The sequence below is a fragment of the Protomyctophum bolini genome (genome assembly GCF_963924005.1).
Source record: "Protomyctophum bolini genome assembly, chromosome: 17".
Classification (NCBI taxonomy): domain Eukaryota; kingdom Metazoa; phylum Chordata; class Actinopteri; order Myctophiformes; family Myctophidae; genus Protomyctophum; species Protomyctophum bolini.
Genome location: NC_137878.1, coordinates 36,628,271 through 36,652,792, shown reverse-complemented (window position 1 = coordinate 36,652,792; position 24,522 = coordinate 36,628,271). Strand labels below are relative to the sequence as shown.

Sequence of the window (24,522 nt, the reverse complement as noted above, 5' to 3'; positions counted from 1 at the left end):
GAGTGAGAAGAAAGGGGGGAGGAAACACAACCCTTGTTGTTTTGTTGGTGTTATGTTTTCAAAAGGGCAAGCGACCGCACCGCACCGGTGGTCACAATGATGAATGACTACAGCTGAGAGCCAGGTAGGCAAGTTTATACCAAAAGGCCACACGCAAGCATGTACGACACGCGCACACACCCGCACGCACGCACACAGATGCGCTAGAAAAAGCCAGGGCTCGCATAGAAGCAAGTCATGGAGTAGACTGATCCAGCTTGCCCGGTTTGTGGTGATCCTATCATGTATTCAGTTCATCAACGGTAGGGTTTTAAGACAAGTGGTTAATACAATAATTAACACAACTGGTGGTTGTGGTTGGTCTACCAGTGCCCAAAAGGTAGATCGCAATCTACCGGTCAGGGCTCAAGATTAACGGCGTCCCGACGTCCCGGGGACTGTAAAATATCTATTTGGGACGTAAATGTATCTCATCCGGGACGGTTTCGGGACGAGAGGAGTTTTTACACTGAAAATGCGCATTTCGTGTGCAGCCATGAGCAGCATGAGAATTTGCCGTGCCGTCAACCACCAAACCAATGCTCTGTCCTCCCGTTGACAACAACAACAACGCACACACTACATTCACCCAACGGAATCATAGGAATTATATTGCTTTTGCCCCGTGGATGAGACATTTAGATTGAAAAACTATCGGTTGGAAGCGTGGAAAAGACCATGGTTGTGTGCCAAAGAAAGGTCCCATGGGGCTACACTACACCAACGTTTAACGTTAGCTTCCATGCTAGGCTTGCTAGCTGGCATCGACATTAAATAATATGTTGGTATAATCATCTGAAGCAACAGATGTTTTATAATGCTCAGATTGTTCTGGAATTGCTGCCCCAACACTGTGGAATGCACACCCCAAAACCAAAACGCTCTCATTCCACAGTTTTTATTGATTGTATTTATTATTATTATTTATTGATCCTTCGTCTTAGTATTCCCCCTAATAAAGTTGTTTTTATTTGTTTTCTCATGCCAACCATGTAATAGACATTTGAGTATTCATATACCTGCATTGCTGCACGTTATCTGTTGGTCTTGATCAAGTAGCCTACACTAAAATAACAAAATCCATTTGAAAATAAAAATCACTGTTCTCAGGTCGAATATTGATATGCGATTAAAATGTGATTAATTTAGATTAATTAATTACAAAGCCTCTGATTAATTCGATTAACATTTTTAACCAAGTCCTATTTTTCATCTGGGAGCATTTTGACTAAATCAGTCTATCTACAGAAGAAACATGAAGCCAAACAATTAATGTACTGCATGTATTCAATACATGCAGTACATTATTTGTTTGGCTTAATTGTATTTCTATTACAATAGGAATACTGTAACTGCCGGGGACACTTGTTGGTTTTAACTTCAATTATTTTGTTTGAAGTTGATTTGTTTTATTTACTTTGCTTTGGTATATACTTATTTTTGACACTTGTATGTTTGGTTTACCTTTATTTTATTAATTTCACAATTTGAGTGGTGCTTTTTGTAAAAAAAATCCCGGGACGGTATACATTTACTTCGGGACGGTTCAAATTGTATTTTGGGACGGTTCCGGGACGGTGGTGAAAAAAGTTAGTCTTGAGCCCTGCTACCGGTAGATCACAAAATCCAAGTGCATTAGTCTTATATGTAATGTCGGCTCCGCTATTCCAAAGCTCCTTCAGGTACATAATATTTAAACTATTTTCAGCAATGGTATAAAATAAAATAAATTCGGTGTGTAGATCTTGTTGAGCTGTTCATTTTGAAAGTAGCTCTCAAATCAAAAAAAAGTGTGGGCACCCCTGGCTCTATACCTCGTAGAACTGGCTGACAAAAGGTTCACATGAATACGAAGGTCAAAAAGTGCAAAAACCGTATGCGAAATATCCTCTCTCTGCCCAAACGGGCTTTCCGACATGGCTCTATACAGCAGTGGTTCTCAACCTCCTCTCTGGATCAGTACAGGGCCCACTTGAACATCTCAAACGTTTTGGCGGGCCGGCCGGGCAACTTAACAGCCGGCTGTCTGACTGTCGCACGCAGGCAAGCTTGCAGATGTGCTCCCCCCCCCCCCCCCCCCAGGTGCATAAAGTACAGAATATAAAGCAGGCTTCAGTGTGACTGTCAGACAGAGACGGACCAGACAGAAACTCACACACAGACAAGAGTCTGATAAGGCCAGGCGAGTCAACATGAAGCACCACGAAAACAAACGTTTATGTCGCCTCTCTCTCTCTGTGTGTGTGTGTGTGTGTGTGTGTGTGTGTGTGTGTGTGTACAGGGCACGGAGCTGGGAGTATCCCATGCCTATAATTACACCCTGGTGGGAGGGAGGGGAGCTGATAACGCAGGTCAGACAGCGGAACAGGACAGCAGAGCAGAGGAGCGGAGAGGACAGGACAGGACAGGGACACACACACACACACATACACACACATACACACACACACACACACCAGCAACGCACAAACGGGAAACGCATCGCCCACCAGTGTTGATTTTGTCGATTACAATTACAACCATGATGAAAAATGTTCGTCGGCTACCTTTTTTCTCTCTGACGAAAACTACATTTAAACTAAGCTATCGTGACTAGATAGATACATTGACCATGTATACATGACATGTATACATTCTTGACGACATTAGAGCGACAACATCAACTATAGATCATTAAGGTCAACTAAAATCACATGATATTTAATAGAATTCTATTCAAAAGACTGACTGAAACTAAATCAAGATTTGCTGTAAAAATCAACACGGCAGGAGAGTGTGGAGACCCACACTGAACACACAAAAAGGAAACGTCTCTCTCTCTCTCTCTCTCCCTCCTCTCTGACGCTGCTTCTTTCATTTCCTCTTTGATTCTTATCCCGTGTCCGTTCGTTCAAACACATATTCGCGCACACACAATCACATAATCCATCTATACACAATAAACACAATACAGCCCCGTACTACAATCTATAATCTATGACCTCCACAAACACACACACAACGAGCGGATAGAAAGAGAAAACACCAGTGGTATATGCGCTGAAAGGCTAGTGGGACGTGGCAGACAATAGTCGTCACTGTTGCCAGGGGGACTGTACATGATGTATGAAAAATGACACAAGACAATGTGGAGAACACGTTCATCCTTGGCCATCGTTGAACCGACATCTGCAACCACCACACGCGTGTCACACAGGCCTATATACACTATGTATCTTTGGATACAGAATCTTGAGATCCACATAGAAAGCACATGGTTCCAATGTGGATCTCACACACATCATCTTCATGTAAATGGTAAATGGTGCTTTCATATATAGCACCTGTATCCAAGGCGCTTTACATACCGTCTTGCTCAAGGACACTTTGACACTAACTCAGGGGGAGCCCGGGATCGAACTGGGAACCTTCTGGTTCCCAACCGGCAACTCTACCCCTGAGCCACCGCCGTCCCCCCATGTGACCAGCAGCTTGTGTGGCATCTATTGTCTATGACGTATTATTAAGTTATGACTCCAAATCTGCATTGGGCAAGGTTTCAGTACAATGATACAATCACAGCAACCCAGATAGACTTACTGATGTGGGGTATGCATGATTGGGGTGCCTCTGTTGTGGCCTAGTGGCAGCGTGCTTACAAAGTTTACGCTGATCGCTCCAAGTTTAATCGCAATAATATGAAATAATCTAATCACAATTATTCATCGTCATAATCGTCATAATTGTAAAACTTTGTAAACCAAAAAGCCACTTGTTCCAATGCAAACAAAGTTGTCCTTTAAGCGTTAGTGGTCTATGGTTAATAATACACTCATACACACACACATATATCCATCTTTAGTGTTCTCCAAGGGGGCACAGGTTCAGGTTGGAGTGAATTCATGTGAACCAGAGACAGCTATAAGTTGAGCTTCTCTCGGCTGGGAGGAGGAGGAGGAGGGAGGGGTGGCGTACCTCTATAGAAGTTTGCTGCTGTTGCATGAATAATACATGAGGAACACGTAGTGAGATATGGTAGATTTATAGTATATGCTTTGCTTGGAGGAGATGTGCTCTCGTACTTCTGTTGTCTGTTGCGTTTCAAGGTTGAACACGGCAGCAGCTAGTCACGTACAACCTGTTCTACACCACCGTTTCAAAGCAGCAACCATCGCAGGCAGCACACTGCTGTTTTAAGCATAATGTTATACTTTAGCTGTTGAAAAATAGCAGATCTACAAGCTCATAGCGCGGCACAGATCTGCTATTTTTCTAAAATCATGAAAATGTGACACAAATCATTGAATATGTATTATTTTCAGAGCGAGCGCTTTTAACTCAAATCTTTGCGCCTAGGGGGACGTCCCTGGAATAAACATATTTTCACGGTCATGGTCGAGAATCGCTGCTCTAAAATACTGATTGGTCCACTCCAAATAAATTTGTATTCACACAGGTTTACAAGGATTGTGGCTTATTTATTTTTTTACAATCCTAGTAAACTTTTTGTGTCAGTATCATAATAGCTAGTCCATTCATTTGCATGACTATCACTGTTTCGTGACAGTCAGCTCATCGATTATTAGGACTATGATCACTGCTATTATGATGCTAATTAGGACTAATTCATTACGACTAATGTTCCCCAACACCGACAAGTGACAACATTCCTCCCTGGCTCAATGATTGTGCCCTTTTTAAGACCGTTGAGTGACAATTTAAGACTGACTCCCTAAGTCTGTTGTAAGGCCTTGTTTGGTAAATCAGTGTAATAGCTTTTTAATTAAATTTAACACGAGCGAGGACACACTGACAGTGGAATGGGGAAGAGAAGATTCACAAGATTTCACAATAAAAAACACAATATAATAAAATAATTGCGTAACTAGGCCAGATGAGCACTTGAAATAATATATTTGGAACCGTTTTGAAACACAAATGCTCCCTAGTCCCTGGTACAAAATATTTTCAGGAAAATGTTTGAGAACCACGTGGTTTAAATAATATATTTTTGTTTTAAATGAATCAAGCCTAGTAAAAAATAAGCAAAAACACTTCAGAAACAAGGCCAAAAGGAAAAAAAACGCAACCCAACCCGCATCTTCTATACCGATTGCAACTTTACAGAAAAAGAAGCCCAAAGTCGCTCATAATGAGCAGACACATGGCAACACTGCAGAAGACTGAGGTTATGGACGGGTTAGGGTTAGTCAGGCATACAGTACATACGTACTGTATGTACACACAGTATGTACATACGTACATACGTCCACCCGTGGCTTTGTGCAGTGCCACTCAAAGTGACTAATGGGTTGGGCTTGCTGGATGCACGGGCCAACCCCTATAGTATATATGTATGCATGTCAGAAGCCGTAGAGCAGGGCTGATTTCACCCCACATTACATGCACATGAGGGAGGAAAGCCACAGCAATGCAGTTCTTTTCACAGGTCACAGCGGGGCTGAGGGAGGCAGTGGCGGGAAACTCCTCCGGATCGCGGACGGTATAACCCATTGTCTCTGTGAGTCTCTGGACCAGCGTTAACCTGCCGGTTGAGCTGACCCACTCCTCCCCTCCTTATCCTCCAGTGAATGGAGACTATAGGTCATTTACAGGGACTGTTGAAGCCCTAACCATTCGGCTCAAAAGCCTGACATTAGCATTTATAGGGGGGTGACGGTCACTTCCCTATTCAAGCCCATTACAGCAGCCCCCAGTTCTCATAAAGCAGAAGCCTCTCTCAATTATTTATGTATTGCAGTCAGTCAGTGGTTTCCAAACTTTATAGCTGGAGAGCCAAAGGGGAGATGTGACGTCTCCCCGGGACCCAACCCACAGAGCCTTTTTCAGGCTATTAGACGTCTAAATGGTCGTCTAAAAATGGGTTATAAATAATAAATGGTCTAAAAAAACGACGTCTACGCTAAGTTAAAAAATAAAACTTTCATTTTTAGATCAGCTATGATTCTGAACCCATCTTTAGACGGACGTCTTAGCCGACTATTGCTCAGTGGGAAAGTAGTGAAAGTAACAGATCTACTACAAGCTCACAGCAACCATTGAAATGAATAGTGGGGGCGGGGCTGTCCACCCTCTAGTTTATATAAAACTCTATGGGTACCGTAGGAGAGATAACAAGCAAACGATCAAAATAACAATAGTATTCTACATTCTCTAATTGTGTAGACTTCTTGTAAATTAACTAGTAATGCAGACCTTTAACAATAGTTTTAACGCTTGAGCGTAAAATGACCTTAATGCGGAAATTAATTAATTATCCGATATCTTTCTGTAGCTCCAGACTACATCAAATGCTGGATATGTGATAACTTTCTCGAGCGAAATGAGGATAAGACAGACGTTCTCTGCGGACCACTGGTGGTGGTCCCCGGACCACCGGTTGAGAACCACCAGTGTACAACATGGACCTGCATGCCTCCCATGTTGTTAAGATAAGATTAGAAGAGATAGGACTTCACAGAGACGAGGTAGACGTGAGATACAGAGTGGGATGTTAATATTTATGACACCAGGGAACAGCATCGCTGAACATACAAGCTGGTAAACTCATTTAATTAGGCCGAATGCGACAGCGCAACAGTGGAAGAAAATAGCTACAATCTCACGGCTTGTAGATCTACCATTTCTAACATTATCATGTAGGTTGAAATTGGTTTACCAAGACTGTATATAGGCCTAGTACTGTGTATATATATAAGAAGAGACGAGGAGAGAAAATAAGTTGATATACTAATACAGCCTATACAGGGAGAGGGGTTCACCTAACATGCACCATATATATTGTGACGCAGTTCCAACTGGGCTATGAACGGATGCACAGCATGCAGCCTAAACACAGAGGAGCAGCGCTGACACACAACAGCAAGACCTGTGAACTGCTGTGATAAAAGACATTTAGTCCAATGGTCAATGGAATACAACCACCCTAAGGCCATCCAACCCTTGATGCCGAGTGCCAAGCAGGGTGCCTCTCTCATCGGGCCCGAGCAGAGGTTGAGAACTCTACCCTGGCTGGGCCCGAGTGCCGATATAAACACTATCTGTACCGAGTAGACCTCTGACATATACAGTCAGCACTGTCTGCACACGTAAACAGAGCTGCTAACCTCTAAACACATTTGAAATCTGAGCCTTTTTGTATACTATTTTAATCAAACAGAGTTGGGGAAAATGCTGCTAACCGTCCCAAAAGTGACTGCAAAATACTGAAACATGCATCTGTAATTGGTTTCAAAAAGCTTGATATGCGATTATGCGTACACTTGCCAATGCCAACATGAGTCACAATGTGACAGCTCTATTCAACACAATGCTGTATCCCCTCCAACTGTATACATATTACTTTCCACATTTTTACGTTTCTTCCTTAAATTGTCCTTTATCATGTTCTTTTGACACTTTGTTTTGGCAATACACACGAATTTCCCCATGCCAACAAACACAGCTCATTTGAATTGAATGGACACCACTAACAGCAGACAGTGGTGGGGCTACTGTAGGCTACTGTTGCTGTGTTGAAGAGGAAACGGGAGGGGGGTAGCCTAACTATTCATCATTGTGTGCAGCAGCGTGGCCCCCAGGGGCCCCTTTAATCTGTACCATGTTTATTGAAAAACAAAACACGTGCGTCAAAGTGGCCTAATTAAAAAGGGGGGTGGGTCCGTTTTAGTTTGAACTTGAAGAAGAGAGAGAGTTGTGGTGGTTGGAGAACAGAAAGCTTTCAGCTGGGTCAATATCAAATTGCGGGACTTTTTGAGTTTAAAAATTTCTGGAAAAAAAGTTATTATTTTCTAATATATTATTATTTTATCTTACAGAGTATTCCTTAGAGATTATGTTTTCAGTAATTGCCAAGCTCAGGCATGTTCTGATTTTAGATATTTAATCAAAAAACAGAGATGGTAACTCATTTTTGGTCAACTATGTTACGGACAAAAACTGTAATTGTCTGTATATGGATAAATGTCAGATTTTTAAACAAATCATTGTTCTTGGAAGAATATGCGTCCGCTTACCTTCATTTTCAATTATAATCTCCAATTATTAACGGAAATGTGTTTTTTTTTGCATTAAACCTCCTAATTTCACAGAATGCTGTTACCGGTCCAGATGTTTTCTCCTAAAACTCCTGAAATTCATGATAATTTTATTGAAAAAATTATACTGAGCTACATATTTCACTGCTACTAAGTTGCTAAGTCATTTACTTGGAGTTTATGGAACAACTATATATATGTTTTCTTTAAAAACCTAATGGTAACTTAGTTGACAGCATGGTAACATAGTTGACTAAAGTAACAGAGTTGACTGGACATGAAAAAGTATAATGATTTATTTATCAAATAACCTAATCATGAATAAAATGAATTCATGATTATTATTGTATGTTAGCAAACTGCATATTCCACCTCTTAGTGTATTGAATTAAGACCATTTGATATATTGACAAACAAATACAGATAGTTAACATGGAACACTTGCCAGTTTATTAACACAGATTTTACAGACATTGTAAAATGTGCTCCTAACCTGCAAAAAGAAAACGCTGTGTGAAGTGAGTGGTGCAACTCCGTGGGGGGGTCCCCGGGGGGGTCCCCGGAAGTTTTCGTGCTCAGACGGACACAGACAGCTAGCCAGCCAGGGACGGACACAGCCAGAGACACACATAGCTGTCTATAGGAGTGGTTGCACCACTAAAAAAACACTCTTAGCTTACCACTATAGATGACTTTCATTCTATGCTTTCACATCGAGGGACAGTGACTGCAGACTACACACTTGTAGACAGATGATTCCTCATGGAGGGCGTCCCCTTGGGATTGGCCCTAGCCAGGAAAGTCACCAGCCTGACAGGGTGGGGGCCCACCCACAGTGACAGGATGACCAGGGGTGTGTAGGACGGAGCCCTGAGGCTTGCCCACATCAACTCCTGAATTTCTTTCTTTCCCTAAGCTTTTCAAACCATTCATACAAGTTTGCCATGTTCTGGTAAGAATCGAGAACACTACGACCATGTGCTACATCAACAGGAAAGGGGGACTGAAGTCTCTACGCCTGCACATGTTTGGCACACAGGCTGTTGACGTGGTGCGACAAGCACCTCTTGTCACTCACGGCCTGTCACGTCCGGGACTCCTGAATACAGGGACTGGTGTGCATTCCGTTACCACAACTGGTCCTTTGCAGAGGTGGCGGCCCAGATATGGGACAGGTTCGGGGCACCCGAGGTGGACCTGTTAGCCTCAGAGAAAAACAAGAAGTGTTGACTCCTTTATCTCCCTGGCAGGATCACCAACCCTAGGCCTGGATGCCATGGAACAGGCACTGGCCCAAGGGTCTGCTCTACGCATTCACTATTGGACCTGATTCCTCCCGTTCTGGCCAGTGTGAGGACTCCAGCCTGGAGGCAAGAAATATTTCCCCTCCTTTACGACCAGCCTTGGTGGCTCCTCCTATGGAGGGACCTGCTCACGCAGGCAGGGCGCAAGATCTTCCACCCACATCCACAGGACCTGGGCCTCTGGGTCTGGCCTGTGAGGGGTCAAACCTGAACGCAGAGGGCCTGCCCCCGAATGTCGTCGCAATGATTCTAGGCGCCAGGGCCCTGGCGACTATAGACAACAGTACAGCATCGCTTGGAACATGTTTGAACGTTGGTGCTCGGCTAGACCTCATCGGGTGGTCCCGTTCCAGGCCTCGGTGTTGCACATTCTGACCTTCCTGCAGGAGATCCTGGATAGAGGCCTGGAAGGCCTCCGTTAAGGTCAACTTGGCAGCCATTTCGGCATACCACGTCGGCATAAAGCAAGATGGTGGTTCGACAGTTCAAGAGAGGCGTCAAGCGTGCCTGTGCGGTTTCCAGATCTTTGGTCCCGTCCTGGGATCTGACTCTGGTACTGGCCCTATCACATCATTCCTTTGAGCCGCTGGAGAAGGTGCAGGACCTGAAGTTCCTTCCGCTCTATTGGTTGCCCTGACAACTGCAAAGCGTGCTAGTGACATGCATGCACTCTTGGTCAGCCCGAGCTGCATGAGATTTAGTGGGAACTCAGGGTGTCTATTAGGCCGAACCTGGTTTTCATGCCTAATAATTTCCCCTCTGTGAGTGCTCCAGTCGACCTAGTGGCGTTCCATCCGCCTTTGTTCTCCTCGGTGGAGGACAGGAGACTGAATCTACCCGGTTAGGGCATTTAAACTGTATGCGGACAGAACTGCTCCCTTCAGGAAGGGTGATAAGTTATTTGTGGCATGGTCAAGGGAAAACCCATATCAAAGGTAAGACTTTCAAAATGGATTATGGAGCCATAGAGCGGAATATAGCCCCCAGAGGGTCTGAGGGCACACTCTACTATAGAGGCATGTCTGCATCCTGGGTATGCCTCCCTTTTTGCAGGGTCGGCATCTCGCCGGGGACAAATTACCAACGCTGCTTCTCTGCAGGTGATAATCGTGACATTTTCCCGAAAAACATGTTTGTCTTTTATTATATTTATTTATTTAATATTTAAAACAGTGTTTTTATTTACTGTACAGTTAGAATAGTAAATTAACTGCTGAAAACTATAAGAACATGACATGAGTGTCAACTATGTTACTCTTAGTCCACTAAGTTACCTATACAAGGGTAACATAGTTGACAGTAACATAGTTGACATATTTGCTGTTTTCTGGTCTAAAAATCAACATGGCTGCCTATCACCAAACACCACATGGCATTTTTACAGAAAGATTCTTCTAAATATTAGATCCACGTTTGAGAAAAGTTGAAATTAAAAGTTATTTATAACAATATTGTAGTAACACTGTTGACATGCGATAATTCCACACATGACTCACACACTACTTCATGTTAAATATTGAAGAAAGAGGAGAAAGAACATACATTGGAGCCATGCCAGTCTGTTCATCAGTAGTTAATGACATCATGTGTAGCAGGTCATGTGATTTAGAAATGACACACCCCCTTGAGAGGTGCTTTTGTAATGGGTAACTTAGTTGACAGTGACTTCTCGGACACGGATAAAATGTGTTATTTTCCATATAATAGTTGATATATTGCCAAAAACATTATATATGAAATGATTATCTTAGCCGTATAAAAATAAAATTATCAAAACATTTTTTGATTAAGCTCATTTTATTGCTGTTTAACTAATTAGAAGATGGTTGTTATTACATTCGGACAGTAACTTAGTTGACATTTTAGTGATATCCAGCCATTTTTGTATTAATTAATGATAACATTTGTATAAATAAGTATAGTATTTGTAAAGACAGGATCATAATGATCATAAATAGCATTAGTTTTTTTTATTTTACTAAAAGTACATACAAGTTACATCCCTCGGACTTCAAAACTCCCGCAATTTGATATTGACCCAGCTGATGATGATTCACCAAAACTTCTCTCATAATGTAATGCCTGCTAGTAAACTTTCAGATTGATGTACTGAGGCAGTAAACTAACCACAAACCAAACGTCAACAATATAGCCTCCATTGTAATAACATAAAACACGCAATCTGGCTTTGTTGCGGCCAAAACACGCCTTGATGTTGTCGGTTACTTACTTTATGTATCAACTTTATTTTCCCCAAAGTTACTTTACTGGCGAGTTTAAAAAAACTCTCCCCCGGCATGTGACAGGCTTGCATGCAGCACGAGACACCGAGGTAAACAAGCAGCAGATGTAACTTAAAGTGCATTAAAAAAAACAGCGTTATTACTTTAAAAAGCCTTATTATGTCTGACAACTCAACTTTCACGCCGAGGTTTTCCCACTCGAACAAGAGGCGACATTGTTGTTGTTGTTTTTTTAAACAATGGCGCAATAAGTAGGTAGCCTACATCAACTCCTCCAGTTCGTGAAGCTCGCCTCACACAGTAGTACAAAAAAGAAAGGTTGTTTTAAAAAAGTTAAAACACAAACTCACCTGTGAAACCAGAGGAATGAGCGTCTGCTCCACCGAGCGAGTCTTGATCTCCAGCCCGGAATCAAAGTTGGTGCCGCCGCACGGAGACGAAGCCATTCCCGCCGATTAATAATAACACTGCCTGAGCTCCAGAGTAGTACAGACCACCAGACCAGACCCCCCGAGCCTCCTTCCACATGCACTGAATGCAACCAGAGAGAGAGTTGTGTGGCGTCTTTCTTCTTCTAAATCTCCACCTCCACGCAGCACAGACCAGCCCCTTCTGCTGCACCTTGCTGCTCGCTGCTCAGCCCTCTCCTGAACCCGTTTGTTTTGTGTGTATGCTTCTTCTTCAGACTTCAGTTCAGTTCTTTCTGGTCTGGTGGGATGGAGGTGGTGGCGACTGGCGAGCTTTTTGGTCCTCCTTTTACTTCTACCCCGCCGGAGTCGAGTCAGTGCCTCTGATTTCTGGAACAAGCGCACACACACACACACACACACACACACAGTCACACACCCGGGTTTTTTAATCCCCCCTCCACTCTCCCTCTCTCTCGATCGCTCGCTGAGCCGGGGGCCGGGGCTCTCTCTACTCTCTAGTCTAGTGTGTGTGTGTGTGTGTGTGTGTGTGTGTGCGCGCGCGCGCGCCTAGTGCCTGAGTTCCGTGCGTCTGCCTGGCTGCTTGCTAAAATGTCCATGGAGTCTATTCAGCCATGGAGAGGACTGCAGCAGCGTGCGCACGCACGCACGCGTGCACGCACACAGTCTCACACACACACACACACGCCATTTAAAGATTGTCCACGGCAATTGACTTTAATGTGCTGCCTGTATAACATAACAATGGGGCAGATAAATGACATTATCTCCATGGTAATAATGTTATAGGGTACTTAATAATGTTACTTATAGGCCTCTTTGAGATGACTAGTGCAGTGTAGTGTGGCTCTCCCAAGTGCCTGGGCCCCCGCCACGGGCACAAATTAGTTAATGGGCCTACCACCAGCATCAGAATCTATTTAACCACTGACTGTAACTCTATTTGTACTTTGGGATATATTAAAAAATAGCCAATCTACAAGCTCACAACTATTACACTTAAAAATATATATATATGGAATTTAAAAAAATCTGAACTGAGTGGTACAACTCCCCCCCCCCCTCCTCTCCTCTCTCTCTCTGTCATTAGCAGGCAACAGTGCAGCACTAATACTATCTCACTCTCTCTGTTTCTGGCAAACAGCTCCCCTACTGGACTGGTACTCATTATACTGGTGCTCATACATACATACTGTACATAGGTGAACACATACATAGGTGAACATGAATATTGCTATTCCTTGGAGTGGTTGCACCACTCAAAAAGACACAAATGTTCTCTGCATGACTTATAGGCCTATACCCTGGCCTATAGGGTACTGCGCTGCAGCGCTGGCACAAAACATTTTCAGAAAATGGGGCAAATACAGAATAATTTATATCTTGACATGACAATGTTTAGGGACATCTTCTCTATAGATAAGAGTGGCATCCTATTCCTGTGCCAGGTGGTTCTGAGCTGTAACTGTAAGCCTGGCTTTGGAGCAAAGGAATGCTTTCACAGAACTCTGGCTTGATCTTTTGAGTCCTGCATGAAGAGAATCCCACATCATTGCCAGGTACGCAACTGCGCACATGTGCACGCACGCACGCACACACGTGTGCACACACACACACACACACACACACACACACACACACAAGCTCCAGGGTGGAATGTGCATCAATCCTCCATGATCTTAATACCCATAATGTCTGAAGCTCAGGCCCCACATTTTCATGAGAGAGAGGGGGAGAAGTTTAGCTCTTCTGTTTACCAACGCCGTTTTTTCTTTCTTTGCAGCCACAGAGTTTGCATGCACACAACGGACGTGGGTGGCAGACGGCAGTGGATAAAGGGGTGGAGTGGCCGGTACTGGAGCAGCCGGAGGGGAACCGGGCCGTGAGGTATATATCCCGGGCTGCCCATGCAGAGTTAGAACCCCTGTAATTGTAGCCTGGCTAATAATAAGCCAGAAGTCTGGCTGCCATCAGTGTATGAATGTTATGAATGGCACTACTAATGCCCAATGTTCACACGTTCTGAATGCCCCCTGCCGACAGATTCAGTAGCACAGCTCAGGTTCTGTTCTTGAGAGATTAAGTAGCCTGCCCTACAGCATGGCTGACACGTGAGTAGAGAGCAACATAATATATTATTACTATAGCAGCTGGATGGAAGCAAAAATGAGTGAGGGGCGCTCTGATCAATTATTGACCTTATACAAACCTTGAAACATACCTTAGTTACATCACCAAGAATGGTGGTCCCTGATTGGCCAAGGGTTTCCACAGACATATACCGACTTGCTCAGACACATATGACGTAAATTCTCCATTCATTGACAGAATCTACACTAGATCTGGCGCCCCTCAATAATACACGACTACAGCTTATAAAAACAGTATCATATATTTGGAACAGTGACGGCTTCTGTTGGATGCAGCGGCAGTTCACAGGGAAATGCTGATTGTTAAATGAGCTCAGAGAGAATGTACACACCTGCAGAAGTGGACCTAGAAGGGTCTATTTGTAGTATTGTACCCTCTTAAAATGAACATTGAGGATTTTACAGTGGGGCTGGCATGGCATGTCTCTCAGTCAGCAGTAGCTTTGTCAGTGTGTGTGTGTGTGTGTGTGTGTGTGTGTGTGTGTGTGTGTGTGTGCTCGGTCGTGCATGTATGCTCACGGTTCAAGGATTTTTATTGTAGTAAAGTATAGTAAAATCTTTTGTAACTTCTGGTTCCAGATGTGTGTGTGTGTGCGCGACTGCGCGTGCGTGCGTGTTTTGTAATAACTCTGCAGTGCATTGCCCGCCACTCACAACCTTAGTCTGTTTATTTAAAACCCCAGAGCTATGCTTTAGTTCGACCCTCCCTGTTTATATAGCACGCACACACACACACACACACACACACACACACACACACACACACACACACACACACACACACACACACACACACACACACACACACACACACACACACACACACACACACAGTGGACTGCATCATTGTGAAGGCATGCAGCCAGTGTGTTCAGAAGTGGTGTAGTGTGCTGATGAATGAGTGGCTCTCCCCCACCATCAGATAGCAGCTCTTTTTCTCCTCCTCACAGCTTATGCTTATGAATCTGCTTTAAGGCTCTAACGGTGCCTGTGGTTTCCTAATTCCTAGCTGGAGAAGTGTGTGTGTGTGTGTGTGTGTGTGTGTGTGTGTGTGTGTGTGTGTGTGTGTGTTGTGTTTGCAAATTATTGTCTTACTTTGTCACACTGACTACAGTGTCACACAGTAGTAAGAAAATAGTTTACGACCCATGTTTCCCATGTTGTATTGAAGTTATTTTAAAGTGAGGTGTGTCTGTGGGGTTTGTAAATCTTGAAAAAGTATAATGAAAAGTAAAGAGCTTGTTGTGAGTAAATAATAATTGATTCCACAGAGCATGCGTCTCATATAATTTCGCACATGAGTCAGTCTCTCTGATACAGTATACGGTCATCATATCTGGATATCAAATATGCTTACGCAGATGAGTGTTTCGCCACTGAGAGAGTCAAGCATAATCATAGCAATATATGGCTGACTGGCTGCAAAACTACAGTCCTCATTGGGAAGGACAGTACAGTAGCTGTTGTGTGTGTCCCCAGCAATGACACTTTGTTTTGCTTCATGTGTCCCCAGCAATGACACTTTGTTTTGCTTCATGTGTCCCCAGCAATGACACTTTGTTTTGCTTCATGTGTCCCCAGCAATGACACTTTGTTTTGCTTCATGTGTCCCCAGCAATGACACTTTGTTTTGCTTCATGTGTCCCCAGCAATGACACTTTGTTTTGCTTCATGTGTCCCCAGCAATGACACTTTGTTTTGCTTCATGTGTCCCCAGCAATGACACTTTGTTTTGCTTCATGTCACTTCATTTGTTTTGGTATATTCAATATTTGCTCCTCCTCCGCCTCTAATCTCTTTTAGACAGATTGTGTTTTAGAATTTTGGTTTCCCCACTGAAAAACGAAACAAAAACATGCGAGATGCAAAGTATCCTCGCTCACCCGTGTGCACGGCAAGGGCATCAGTCATTAAATAAAACATAGCCTAGGCTATACGTGAACATTGTGTGAATAGGTTTAGTTTTCAGTGGTGGAATGTAAGAGCATTTACTCAAGTACTGTATACTTAAGTCCAATTTTGAGGTGCCGGTAGTTGTACTTTACTACGGTAATTCCCAATACTTTTACTTCTACTCTACACCTCGGATCCAAATATTGTACTCCACTACATTTATTTGAAAACTTTAGTTACATTGTACATTTTGATTATTATTACAAAGCTCTTCAGCCAAAACACTTCAGCCAAACACTTCAGCCAATGCCCTCAGGCCGCCGGTACAGAGCAAAACTCACTAAAAGGGGCTCAGCTAGCTTTGTGCCCACCTGAGCCTCCATCACACTTTTGAACACCCAGGCTGAATCCTCCCCCGTTGGACTGTCTAACACAGGGGTGCCCACACTTTATTGACTCGAGAGCTACTTTCAAAATGACCTGCTCAACAAGATCTACCCACCCAAAATATATTATCCCATTGCTGAAATTAGTGGCACTGGCATAAGTGGCATTATATATAAGACAAACGCACTTGTAATAGGAAATAGAGGGGGGGGGGGGGGGGGGGGGGGGGGGGGGGGGGTTGGTTGTATATCTTTGTAATGCTACTGACTTGTGTACAACACTATTGAAAACAAAGAATTGGGAGGAGAGGAGAGGAAATACAGCACGGACATTGAAGGCTTTTATTAGGTGTTAATATACAAGAACAAATAATTGCATTGTTTGTTTGAGCTGACAGGCCCTTTTTGATGAATGAATCAAGTCACCTTAATTCAAGTGGACGATGCCCAAAAAGAGTTTTTTATATATTTAAATATATTTTTAGGGGCATATGTCATGTGGTATGTATGTATGTGTGTATGCATGTACAGTATGTGACGCATTGTAGGCCTTGTAAATCTGCTGTTTGAAAACGTTCTGCAACATTCTGCATACTGACTACTTTCTACTTTTGGTACTTTAAAGTATACATTTTGACCAATTATTACCAATAAGCCTACCTTTGTACTTTTACTCAAGTAAATTTAATTCTATTGACACTAAAAAAGTGAGTTTTCCACCACTGTAAATCAGGCTTCATTCTCCCCCACTCTCTCTCCATCTCTCCATCCCTCTCTCCCTCTCTCCCTCTCTCTCTCTCTCTCTCTCTCTCTCTCTCCCCATCTCTCTTTTTCCTGCCTGTCTGTGTCATGCTTTCCTTCTGGCTGTGTAAAGGGGACAGGAATCACAGCTAGGGCAGAACATCTGAGGCAGCTTATGAAGAGAGGAGCTGCTGATTTAGCATGCAGTGAGATGTGAAATCAGCATCATATTGCTACTACAGTAGATGTAGCAATAAATGCAGTTTTTTTTAAAGCCAGGGTTGCTGTGGCCCCCCACATGCATCATGCCCATATAGGGCCACCACAGGGGGCCATGTCTCCCCACTAGAGGGAGACATGTCCAAAGCATTTCCGGTGGCCCACGGCCAAAAACATTGAGAACGCCCAGTGGATTTCAACCCTTTTCATATCAAGGTCCATTATGTCCACCACCATTTGATGAGATTTAGACTCTCAGACCCAAACTATTGTGTTGTCATTGGATCACTTGGATATAAGATTTTGTCCACAATTCCATGCTGTATGGATGTTGGTATACCATAGATAGAGTTAAGAGTTAAAGATCTAGAAGGGTCCATTTGGTTACCAACTCTCCATCATTTAGCTGGGGGACCACCTGGAATCACCTCAAGAACCACTGGTTGAAAACCACTGATTTAAGCGGATCCATGTGAAACCAACAGCAAAAAGCTTGAGTTTCAGGGGGGGGGGGGGGGGGGGAACAACATGACAGGATCTCAAGGATCGTGGGCGGTCTTCCTCCAAAGTTTACGTTTCTCTTTCTTTTATAGCTTCAGGGGACCGTTGTTCCCGTTTTGTATATTATGTTCAGCAGACGGACGGGCAGCACGACAGCTTTCTGAAGCAGCCGTGAGCGTGAACCTGCTAACCCGATTACACGGCTGAATGCATTCCAGAAAAAAGAAGAGCACTCCAGATCATTATAGCGCTTGGGGGGGGTATTACTATACCTCCAAGGAGCCCTGCGTTTGAACCCATTCCGTTACGATGGTGCAGTGACCCTGATGTGACTTTGATTGATTGATTGATCAAAAATGTTGAGGTCAAATGCGGAAGTGCAAACGAGCGCTCAATGTTAAAGCCCAGCTGCACGGGGTTTCCTCGTCATGAATCCACCGGTCCGCCTGCAGTCCTTCCTCTTACCACTAGGGCCCAGCGCTTCAACATTGGAGTGCCTAGCTGGCCCCTTGGGGGGTGACCTCTCTACTAATCCAAAAACGGGCCTGCTGCCGTGCCACAGAGCTTTGTGCCGTGCTATGAGCTTGTAGATCTGCTATCTGTTTCAATCAGGTGCATGTGTAGCCCCCAGCCAAGACCCAGCCTGCAACAGCCCTGCCAATCGGGCTCAGCCCTAGCTATGATAGCTATACTGTACATGCATATACAGGAACTCCCTCTTTCAAATAGGCGTTTTTTATTGCCTATGTGGTGAGAAACTTCATGGATCAATTTAAATACTTTTGCAGCAAAAGTAAAACTCGGGACAATCCATTTCATAAAGGGGACATACTAAAGATATGAAAAAACTATGTCTCAATTTGTTCTACCCCGGGTAGGGGACAGGGCTATAGTAAAATTTTGGTTTTTGCAATGGCAAAACAAGCAGGTAAACTTAATAATTGAACGGTGTTTTATCACACTCTGCTGGTGAACCTGATTATGACAGTTATATTTAACCTGTCCTACTGTATCAACACACAGGCCACGTATAATTAATTGATTGAAAAAAGCACTGGGAAGTATAGGCTACAGTCCAATACAAGGTCTGCTAGGAGGATTTATAAAACCAAGAAAGCCTATTGGCTTGTTTTACATTGGGTCTGTACTCTGTAGCCAGCCTAGGCTATCCATTCTGCATACGGTGTTTGAAATTACGGAATTGAATAAAAGGACTTTTAAAGACGTAGTGAAATGAAAGATATATCCACGCCTTTCGACGGCTCGCCCAAAGCGTGAATATCCACGGAGATTTTTTACCTGTAGGCCTACTATATTTTTACCTTTGAGATTTTTCCTGTACTTTTAAACAGAGAGAGAGGGGGGGGGGGGGGTGAAGTGTCTAGTTATAGTGAGAGTGGAGGGGGCACAAGGGGGGTCATCAGCCTCTTTTGTTTGAGTGTGCTGGGTCGTTACTATTACAACAACAACAACAACAACAACAACAGATCCACCTGTTGGTGGCGCTGTAACTGGCCAATGTGAAAAGGGTGGGATATATTCCTCAGCCTAGTATGAAAGTCTGTGAAAGATTCCACGTAAATTGCACACTGCCTTCATGATTTGAGTAATTTTCAAAAATTTCAGTCACCACTCACCTCATTTGTTTGACTCCCATCCTCAATCGTTCCTCCAAACACAGCTGATGTTGATTACAGAACCATCAACAGACTCTACTCCGTTTGTAATCTCATTCAAAGAAAGATGACAATCATGATCCATACAGTGTAGGCTACTCATTTTAAACGTAGCCTAATCAGCACGCTAAAATATGTAACCATCAACTTTATATGTTAAAAAATAGTGGCTCTGGTCTCTGGAGCTGCATGCTTTGCTGCAAGTCTGTCTCTCTGACTTGTAAAGTTTTGTAAACAAACAACTCCACGCGTTGGTCATAGGCCATAGCCTGACGGTAGCTCTGTTCCATAGCTCTAATGCCGTCGCAAGAGCAGCAGTAAACCAGAGCTAGCCTGAAGGGATGTGACGCTCTAGATTGGTTCAGAAACACACAGCCTTCCGTTTAATTTAGACTGAAACTTCAAAATAAAATGCCCCAATTATACCATTGTATCCCATCTTCAAGTGCATAGGATTTAATGTCACCAACCCTGTCACCCTGGGCCCTGGCCCTGTCATCTCTGTCACACAGTGCTGGCAGAGGGGCCTGATGTGACAGAGCCTGACATCACTGTGAGAGGCGGCAGGCCCTGTGACAGCAGGATCAGTTCATGGTCAATGTCATGCCCAATCTGACAACGCAATCGCAAACGCGGTTTTAAAGGGTTGCAGACAGTATTTCGATCTGGTCAAGGGGACATTACACAATCAAGTAAAGTAAACAAACAAACAAGGAAGGCGAGTTACAAGTTTTGATATTTTTTTTATTACAGTTTTTTTTCTTTTAATAAATACAAACCCTTTTAAATGCTTTACTCTAGCATTATTTAGTATTAGGCAGATGTTGCACCCTTACAAAGCCATTGTTATGTGCTCTTCTACAGAGCTGGCAAGTGTTGCTGTAGTGCAGTGCAAGTAAAAGAGGAGTATAAGAGTGTGTGTCATCATCATGTCAATTATTAATGCTTGCCTTCCACTTATCCACCTTCGTATGACCATATGTTGCGCGCCAAAAAATCACCGCTCTACAAGCTCACAATATGCAGATTATGCGCCACATATCGTGACTATAGGGTTGGGATCCGGAGGAACGGATCGTTAAGATATCGTTAAAATCCTTAAGTATCCATGAAAAAAGGATCAGGTTTGTGAGCGTTTGTGTAGAGCGCTTACTTTTTGGCACGCAACACTGTCATGCAGTATAAATTCTGAGAATCTGATAAAAAAAACGAAGAATAAAATATAACATTTGTTCCATTGTACTTGATTGCATAGAAATAACTTTTTAAAAGAAAAGAAAAAAATATATGTTTTTGTTCTCATCTAAAAAGGTAGATAAAAGCATACAATGCAAAGCCATTAATTTCTCTTTTTTTTTTTTACGATGCATTTTTTTGATTAATGACATGAAGCATCACATTTGCTGGAACGTTCTAAAAAATATGAAACAAATCTACAATAATTTGATTCCATAAAAAGTCAACATAGCTGCGGCGTTAACTGATGAAACATTAGAACTTAGAACTGAACTTAGGACATTGTTAGAATGGAAAAAAGAAAAATATACATATATAAATGTTCCAGAAAACGCTGCAAAGGGGACATTCAAAGTATCTCCCCTAAAACAAACAGAGTCATTACAATAATAATAGGAATTAGGACATGTATAATGGGTGATACACTTCAATTCTGTTCCCTTAAAACCCATTTAGGCCTGACGTCGACGAAATTTCAAAAATGTCTTCTAAATCCTGACAGTTTTATGTCAGGATTTGCGCCACATTTTCATGATTTTTTTTCAAAAATAGCAGAGCTACAAGCTCGTAGCGCGCCACTCGGTGGCGCGCTATGAGCTTGTAGATCTGCTATTTTTCAACAGCTAAATTATAACATAATGTTTAAAACACCAAAAGGGGTTCCCGCCCAAAATGGGTTAATTTTCAAAGAGGAAAAGCGTTTTATGAAAGACAAAAACAAAACAAACCTTTGTTTATTCCAATACCTCCCTATGTCTTTTTTTTCCTCCACGTCTACAAACCTACAAACCTCAAATGAGCGTTAATAATCATCAAGAAAAAACAAACAATTACAATGATAACAAAAAAAAAAAGATAAAACAAGTAATTTACAGTCAACATACAGATACAGTATATCGTACTCTGTCGGGTGGAAACCTCATATGTCCAAAACTGTTGTAGCAGATCGAAAGCTCCAAATACGTCACCAACGAATCTGCTACTTGTGATGTTTTTGTGTGACGCTGCAGTGTCATCGAGTAGGGTGTTAATTTTCCGGAAAAAAACAAACAAACTAAAAAGTTAGAATATGGAGATAAGAACTTTCTGCCCGACAACGATATTTGAAAAAGCTGTGTCAACGTGATACCCACTATGGACTATGGGCACGGATGGGTGTGTGGGGTGGAGAGACAGAAGAAGAAAACTATACAAGAGATTAAAACGAGATAAAATGTACAAGCTGGTGTACTTTGTTTACTCTCTCTCTCTCTCTCTCTCTCTCTCTCTCAAAGCAACTGCTCTCTCCCACATTCTGTGTGTGTGTGTGTGTGTGTGTGTGTGTGTGTCTGTGCTGCTTGGCTGCTGCTAACTAACCAACTCACCTAACTGACCGTGACCGACACCAACACACAAATTAAGGCCAATTGCTTCCATTTTAACCACTTGCTATATTATACTTTGTTGTGCGATGGACAGCGGCGGACATAGCCGATCTATGAGCTTGTAGTTTTGTTTTTTTAAATTCTTAAAGATTTATGAAATGGTTTTTTTAAATAACAAACTACAACTGTCCCCAAAGTATATGGACTCGGGAGTTTAAAGCAGCGAATCCACTGAATGCTTAGGGTTTGATTGTTGACATACTATTCATATTTTTGACAGTGAAAACACTGTTTCCTGTGTCTGCTGTTTTGACAAAAGAGACGGAGATATAAGCTTTTAACCTCGTCTAACTCTTTGGCATGGACAATGACTCTAACTGGGGTACTGTCTGTGTGTCCCTATTGCACTCCATAGTTTGAAAACCGAGCGTGTATTACGTGGTTTTTTTACGCACATCGCATCGTCTCTCTCTCACGGCGCCTCCACTCAGTCCACATCTTTCTATGTGCATCTTACAATGTGTGTGTTGGTGTGTCAGGAGTTAGAAGCAGCGCAGCCAAGACCCCCCGAGGGATATGTTTTCCTTTTTGAGTTTTTTTCTTGTGTTGTTTTCCCCAAAAAAGGTAACCAGGGTGTTTGTGTTGTGTGTGGTCGCGTGGGTATAGGGGTGCTTGGTGAGTGGCGTGTGTTCCCCGCCACAGTGTCCCACTCGCGGACACCCTAACAGGACACCTCGGCGGACTTGTTTGCCACACTGCCCGTGGCGTCGTGCGTGTGGCTGCGGCTGCGGCCCTCGTTGGTGTGGGAGCGCGAGCGGCTGCCCTCGTTGGTGTGGGAGCGGGAGCGGTTGCCGTCGAAGGAGGCCATGCTGGAGCCCGAGGCTGTGCGCGAGCGCGCCAGTCTGGTCATGGTGGCCGAGGGCACTGCATGGGGAGGAAGAGGAGGAAGAGCATGAGGTACTTGACCTAGAAGGTTTCATGTGATTTAGATAAATTGTAAACGGTGCATTTTATATATAGCGCCTTTATCCAATGGGCTTTACATCTATAGATTGTGCATTACATTCACCCATTCACACACATATTCACACACCAACGGCGGAGGAAACCATGCAAGGCACCAATCTGCACACCGGGAGAAATTAGGGGTTCAGTGTCTTGCTCAAGGACACTTGGACACTAACTCTGGGGGAGCCCGGGTTCGAAGTGGGAACCTCATGGTTCCCATACAGCTATTCTACCGTCCACTCTAACCCTGCGCCACTGCAGCCCACCCCCCGATATAATAATTTAGACAGAGTCTAGGTTCAATGTTTACCCTAGTTACCAAGGTACATATTATTTTTATGTTGTTTACACTGGGGCAAGCCATCTGACTCTTTAATAGTTTTATATTGTAGGTAAATGTTTTAACCCACAAGGGAGAAGTTGGGCTATAGGTGTAAGTAAGGTTACTGCTTAGATGCCTATTTGAGATGTTTTTATTATTATTAATATTAATAATGTCTGTTATTATTATATCTGTTTTATTGATGCCTCTATGAGAGCTGCTGTATCACCTTAATTTGCCCTCTGGGATAAATAAAGTTCCTACCTACCTACCTACCGGTTTACCTGTGATCCTAGTCTACTGAGGTACTACACTGTCTCTCTTAATGAATACATAACCCTTCGATTTTTTAACCAACTTGAATTCATGAACTGAAATGTTTAAGGCCTATTCATAGTCCAGTTTTCGGCGATGAGGTGACCACCGCTATCACCGAAAACAACAACTATACAACTCGCTCTGGTCAATGTGATTAGTCTAGATTAGAAGTTGTTATGTTGTTAACTATTATAAAGTATACTTTATAATAGTTGCAACAAGTAAATAATGGAGACAGCGAGAGACACAGAATAGGAAAGGAACAGAAAAGGACCAGAAAGGAATAGACTAGAGGCAGAAAGGCAGTAGGGAGAAAGCAGAGGGGAAACAATGGACGAAGTGTTGGCCATGGAGGGTAGGAGATATGAGCACGGTGATGGACTATGAGCAGCGCCATCAAAACCACCGTTCTGGTGAAGAAGTGACCACCGAATAGGTGGCCACCTCTTCACCTAAATCTGGACTATGAATGGGGCTTTAGTCCGGGGGGCTGGAGTACTTGAATCCCACCACCAGGTGGCAGACAAACCTCTCTTTTCACACAGAGTGTGCTTGGTTAAGTAACAGTAGGCCAAGGCCAAGTCACAGCCAAACACTCACACATTCTGGGTAGAGGACAAAGGTAAGGCAGTGTCTACTGTCGTTTCTCGCATACTCA

The 24,522-nt window shown here is 43.2% G+C and overlaps 2 protein-coding genes across 3 annotated transcripts in view; both read right to left on the bottom strand.

Moving 5' to 3' along the window:
- ctnnal1 (catenin (cadherin-associated protein), alpha-like 1) overlaps nucleotides 1-12,384 on the bottom strand; it is a 149,828-nt gene extending 137,444 nt beyond the window's left edge. For both annotated transcript variants that reach the window (XM_080788309.1, XM_080788310.1), the window contains exon 1: nucleotides 11,973-12,384. In XM_080788309.1, coding sequence (XP_080644435.1) covers nucleotides 11,973-12,068 — 96 coding nt within the window. In that variant the 5' untranslated portion in view covers nucleotides 12,069-12,384. The remainder of the gene's footprint in view (nucleotides 1-11,972) is intronic.
- A 7,976-nt stretch (nucleotides 12,385-20,360) lies between these two features.
- ndrg1a (N-myc downstream regulated 1a) overlaps nucleotides 20,361-24,522 on the bottom strand; it is a 48,250-nt gene continuing 44,088 nt past the window's right edge. The window contains exon 16 of the mRNA XM_080787665.1: nucleotides 20,361-23,140. Within this exon, the coding sequence (XP_080643791.1) occupies nucleotides 22,938-23,140 (203 nt within the window). The 3' untranslated portion in view covers nucleotides 20,361-22,937. The remainder of the gene's footprint in view (nucleotides 23,141-24,522) is intronic.